This window comes from Aplysia californica, unplaced genomic scaffold, assembly GCF_000002075.1.
Source record: "Aplysia californica isolate F4 #8 unplaced genomic scaffold, AplCal3.0 scaffold00520, whole genome shotgun sequence".
NCBI classification, from domain to species: domain Eukaryota; kingdom Metazoa; phylum Mollusca; class Gastropoda; order Aplysiida; family Aplysiidae; genus Aplysia; species Aplysia californica.
Genome location: NW_004797790.1, coordinates 529,117 through 535,012, shown reverse-complemented (window position 1 = coordinate 535,012; position 5,896 = coordinate 529,117). Strand labels below are relative to the sequence as shown.

The 5,896-nt window shown below is 42.1% G+C and overlaps 2 protein-coding genes across 2 annotated transcripts; both read right to left on the bottom strand.

The window, feature by feature from the left end:
* Positions 1 to 3,680: 3,680 nt before the first annotated feature.
* LOC106012823 (uncharacterized protein K02A2.6-like) lies at positions 3,681 to 4,142 on the bottom strand. The gene has a single exon (XM_013086913.2). The coding sequence runs from the start codon at positions 4,140 to 4,142 to the stop codon at positions 3,681 to 3,683; it is 462 nt and encodes a 153-aa protein (XP_012942367.2).
* Positions 4,143 to 4,330: 188 nt separating this feature from the next.
* Positions 4,331 to 4,912, bottom strand: LOC106012822 (uncharacterized protein K02A2.6-like). Its single transcript, XM_013086912.1, has one exon. It carries the CDS (start codon positions 4,910 to 4,912, stop codon positions 4,331 to 4,333), a length of 582 nt encoding a protein of 193 aa, XP_012942366.1.
* Positions 4,913 to 5,896: the final 984 nt, after the last annotated feature.

Genomic DNA, 5,896 nt, shown 5'->3' with positions numbered 1-5,896 from the left:
CCCGTTTATAAATTTTGAACGTGGATCAAAACAAAAACAGAAGAAAACTGTTTAGGCCAAGAGGAAGACCAGAACAAAATTATTAATAGGCCTACGGTGGCCCAATGACATCAGAGAGCAACTTAGACGCGTAGGCAACAACCAGTATACGGCGAGAACAGTTGAATGAAAGTACAGCTTGGGTGGAAGTTGTATAGAAGGGCTTTTATGCACTTCCTGCAGTGGGGATGGACAACACCAAGAAAGAAAATGTTTGGACGTCTGCATTGTTCAGTTGAGATTATAGAAAATCTTCCCCCCGTTGAGCATTCGTCGAGCCTGTTTCGGAAAAAAATATATATCCCTGAAGTCGATGTTCTCGTGTAGTGTCTTGAAGTAGATCTAAATCTAGATCTAGATCTTGGTATAAATGTTTAAAAACTATCGTATTGTATTCATTTGCAAACAGTTCAACATTGACGACTATATAAATGTAGGCATTTAAAGTGCACAAGAGGCCTATTTTGTAAATAATATTGTAGGGCCTATTGAGGAAGTTTCTCGCGAGGGCACCCTGGTGGTTACCAGGGGCTCGAATCTAGATCTAGATCTAGATCTACGACCAAAACCAGTGATGATTAGGCTAGTATTATGTTGTGATTTGGCTCGGTGAACTGCATTGCTTAGGAACGGCCCTGTTGTAGTTATTATGTTATATTATATATGAAATGTTTTGTTTTTTTCAAAATTATCCCCCCCTCCCTTAAGCCCCGAGATAAGAGCATCCCGTCCACGACAAAGATATACGAGGCAACATTCCCTATTTTGTTGTTGACCGACTTTGTTAGGCAAGGCTTGACTTCTTTCCGACCTCGCTGTGGCCCAGCAGACGTAAACACGGGCCTTTCTGGGTCACCGATTTAGAGCAACACAGTTGCAAGGCCACGAGGCGAGCCGCAACGAAGCGAGCCAAGGCCTAACCAGTAAACTGGGGGTGGGTAGGGGTGAAGCTGCACGCTGAGTCTCATGCCTGTTGTAATGTAAAGGCCACTTGTCGGTCTGTCTGTCTTTGGGAAAAAAAGGGGGGGGGGGTATAGGCCTAGACAAAGAGACGGGGTGACAAAGACAGACAGACAGACAAACGGACAGACAGACAGATAGACCGAAAAATAAAGAGGGGGGAGGGAGGAGGGAGGGGATCGTGACAATGTGTTTAAGTGTAGGAGGTACGTGTGGTGAGATGACGATAAACAAAGGGGGAAAGGGAGTAGAGGGGGGTATAGGCAGAGAGAGAGAGAGAGAGAGAGAGAGAGAGAGAGAGAGAGAGAGAGAACTACTATTATAACGCGATGGATATCTTATTAACTTATTAAGGTTGGCAGTTGCGGAACGATCTTTGAGTTGTGTGAAACTTAATGCGCAAAACTTTTGTTCTATCTAGATCTAGATCTAGATCTGGACCTCACCGTCCACAACAGATTCAAGTAGTTCGTTTCCTTTCTTCATAGGCCTAGATCTAATTACGTTTTGCGTGTTCAGAGCAGGAGAATAATTAGGTTATGTTTACTGGCATAAAAAGTTTGTTGATATTATTGTTCCTTTTTGTTGATGTTTTCTTGATTCGTTGATACCGTTCTTCCTGCTAATGCTCCTACAAAGATATTGCTTTTTACTGATGATGAGGTTATAGGGTATTATGTCTCTTTATCAGTGGCGTTGCGTGGGTTGCAGACAAGGTGGTGCATAAATAGAAAGTGAGCAAATGGGCAATAGGCTTAGTAGCTACCAGAGAGTGGTAGCTACTATTAAGATTTCTAATAAAAGAATCTCAAGAATATCCCGTAATCTGCAGCTATCGATATTTACGACTGTTTCTAGAAGAAACCGCATAAACGCTGCAATAAAGTGAAACTATACTACCAATTACTCACTATGCTCACAATCAGAGATTTAAAGATTTCTAATTACTTCGAGCAGCACCACGACTTGCTACACAATAGAGGGAGACGACAGTTTCGAATCGATACCCATTCTTCACTGAGTTACCGTAGACTCTACTAGGTCTAGTGTAGTAGGCCTATATAGGCTCGCGGATGTTGTGTATTCTACTTACGAACAGTCCAAGAACACCAACAACATTAAACCTTAATAAATGAAACAACTTCTCGGGTTGTGTTCCAGAGCTTAATATAAGACTTAAACTTTACATGACTGTGGCTTGTGCTGCCGTAGGCTAGACATCTTTGTTCTTGTGTATCTGTGTGTGTGTGAGTGTTGGTGTGTTACTCTTTCTTGCTCTCAACGATACCGATATTGACCATTAACAAAGAGTCTACATAACAAGAGGGGGCACTTCTCTCTTTGAGCCAATTAAAAAAGTGTCCTCAAAATTCGGTGGCGCCCTCTTCGCAAAAGCGCACCTTTAGCGAACAGAGTTATCTTACTTGAGTTTAAAAAATCAAAGTGAAACTAGCAAGTTTTTGAATGAATTTCGGAAGAACGCTTTTTTTAAATGGTTACGCTGACAAAAAACCTCTTCCGGAGGAAAGGGTGATTGTTTTCTTCGTTTAATTTGACTTTAGAATAAAAGGCGAGAGGTCATTAAAATTTTAAAACACTAAAACTCCGTACTGAACGAACCCGAACTGCTGATGAACAGCAGTCGATCTGCGCACGCAAGGAGGTGCTATTCCTATTCTTCTTCTGGAAAAACGAAAGAGAGCTTCAAAACAGACTGCAGCGCCATCTGAAGCAAAGAGCATACTTCCTGCGGACACTTTTTTGCCTGAGTGGCCCATCTTGTTATTTACTATCTTTGCCATTAAAGTACTCGTTATGGAATACTGAAAGTGGGTACGTATATGTTACATTATGATTGCTCTACTTTACAACATTCTTCCCTTTCTTAAAATTTAAAAATCTTTTTAGAAACGTGTACTTTAACTGTTACCTATCATGGACATTCATAATGGGTAATTCTAGTCTTACTAGATAGTTCTGTAACAATAACACCTTAGTTGATCGAAATTTTTCATTTCAATTCTATTACAACTGACTTCTTGAGATCTGTGATAGGCTTTACTTTGCTTCACTGAAAACAATAGTAAGGTAATATTATTATGTGCACATTATGATGCAAAGAAATTAATCACTTATAACTTGAAACAAAATTATCACTTCAGAGGTAAGTCCTTTGATATGATTTGTTTCATATCACTAATACTAAATAGCACATCTGAAATTAATTCACTGAGAATTTGTATCCTTAAAACAGTCCATTCACTTTTATGTAGTTAAAATGTCCATGATTATGACAGTCCATTCCCTTGAGTAGAGAGTTATAAGTCCATTCTTTGAACTGGTCTTCTGACACGTTTTGAGTAACGTCTTAGTGGTGATCGTTGTGGTGACGCTTGTCCTTGAGTGGCGTCTTGGATTGTGTCAACGTTAACACTTGATGGTGGTACCGTTGGTTCCTCATCCTGACCCATTGGTGAAAATGGTATGGGTTTAACGCCCCTATCAACACTATTGCGTTATTTAATTGGCGGGACCTCCTAGTTTAACGTCCGTCTCCGATAGGACCGAGCCAAGTGGGAATTCGTGTAAAGTGCCTTTCCCAAGGACAAAACGTCGGACCGAGCTGAGGCTCGAACCCCCGAACCCGCAATCTCACGATTACGAGTCCGGTAGCCTAATCACTAGGCCACCGACGCCACCTGACCCATTGGTAGCATTGGGACGGTAGGTAGCGGAGGCGGTAATTCGTTGATATCTGCAGTTGAGTCTGGAGCAGACTGCAGCTGGTTGATATGACAGTGTCGCACCGTTCCACCTACACGAACAGAGTAACTGTGGGTTCCCAGTCTCTGTAAGATCGCTCCGTTTGTCCATCTGTTTACACCTGGCCGGTAGTTTCTGACCTTGACAGGGTCACCAGGCTGAAATTCACGGAGGATTTTTCCTTGTGCCTGAGCTTCTTGCTTGTGATGCATGTTAGACACGAGATCAGGCTTCATCAGGTCCAACCGGATTCTTATCTTTCTCTTGAATAAGAGTTCTGCTGGACTTTTGCCAGTCATCATGTGAGGCGTTGTTCGAAGTTTTAACAGGATTTTGGACAATCTCTGCGGTCCACTTTGTCCTGGGCTCGATGATTTCATGTCTCTTAAATGACTGAACAAGTCTTTCAGCAGATCCGTTTGTTGAAGGCATGTAAGGGTGGGATGTTATGTGCTGTACACCATTTTTCTGAAGAAATTCCACAAATTCACTTGACCTATATGGTGGGCCATTATCACTGACAAGTGTGACTGGCAATCCATGAATTGCAAAGATCTGTCTGAGCACATCATTTGTTCTGTGCTGTCGTTGTTGTCATCGGTATTATTTCCGGCCATTTTGAGAGAGCATCGATCAGCACGAGATATTTCTGACCTTCGTACTCCGCAAAATCCACATGAATCCGTTCCCACGGTTTTGACGGTGCGGCTGCTGGCATGTTCTTTCCTTCTGCATATCTGTGACAGTCCTTGACCATTTTCTCAATGTCCAGATCTATCTTTGGCCAATGTACATATGGACGAGCCATTGCTTTGATTTTGTTCATTCCGAGATGTCCTTCGTGTAGTTCATTTTGTATTCTGTTTCCATACTTCTGAGGTATGATCACTCTCAGGCCCCACTGAAGAACTCCTGCCTCTGTGGTAATCTCCTCCCTTCTTTGAAAGAATGGCTTGAGATTGTCATCCTCTGAGCAATTTGGCCATCCAGTCAGTGTATACTGCAGCACCTTTGACAATACTGCATCTTTTCTTGTTTCTTTTGCAATGTCAGCTGCAGAGATAGGCATGTCATTGATGTAAGAAAAATAGACTAATTTGTCCTTTTCATTCTCTGACTCTGTTCCCTTTTGTGGCAGTCTTGACAGCATGTCTGCATTGCACTAGTGATCTTCACTTCTTCTGTACTGGATTTCATACTGGTAACTGGTGAGTTCCAATGACCATCTTTGGATCCTGGCAGCAGCCATCGCAGGTAGGTTTGTCTTTGGTCCAAAAATCTTAAGAAGAGGCTTATGATCAGTGATCAGCGTGAAGGATCTTCCGTAGAGGTATTGGTGAAACTTGAGGATTCCAAACATGATTCTTAGTGCCTCCTTTTCAATCTGGGCATAATTTGTTTCTGCCTTTGTGAGAGTCCGCGAAGCAAAGGCGATAGGCCTTTCTTCTCCACTTGGCATTTTGTGGGAAATCACTGCTCCTAGTCCCTTAATACTGACATCAGTTGCTAGGATTAATGGTAACTGCGGGTCATAGTGCACTAGCACTGTCCTTAAACTGAGCAGTTCCTTTAATTTGCGAAATGACTTTTCACATGCATCAGACCATTTCCATTCTTTGTCTTTGTGAAGCAATTCATTCAGCGTTTTAGAGTTGCTGACAGATTAGGTAAAAATTTCCCATAGTACTAGTACTACAAGAAAACTGCGAAGTTCCTTCACATTTTCCGGTTTCGGTGCTTCCTGCATGGCTTGGATTTTGTCTTCTTGAGGATGCAGACCACCACGATTGGAGCTGCCCACTCACTGTGTGTGACTTTGGTGATGATCTTTTTTTCTTCCAGGCTTTTAAGTTCTTCTGCCACCTTTGACTTCAGTGCATATGGCACTGGTCTTGGCTTGAAGAATTTTGATTGGGCATTTTCTTGCAATTGTATCTTTGCCTTAGTACCTTTTAGCTCTCCTAGTCCTGGCAAGAACAGATTTTTATGTTTCTTCAACACTGAGTAAAGGCTGTTTGTTGTTGAGAACACGTTTGCCCATCTAACTTTTAACTTCTCAAACCAGTCTCTTCCAAGAACTGTTGTATGATGCGGTACTTTTGCTACCAGCAGTCTTAGATTTACATTTTTGCCA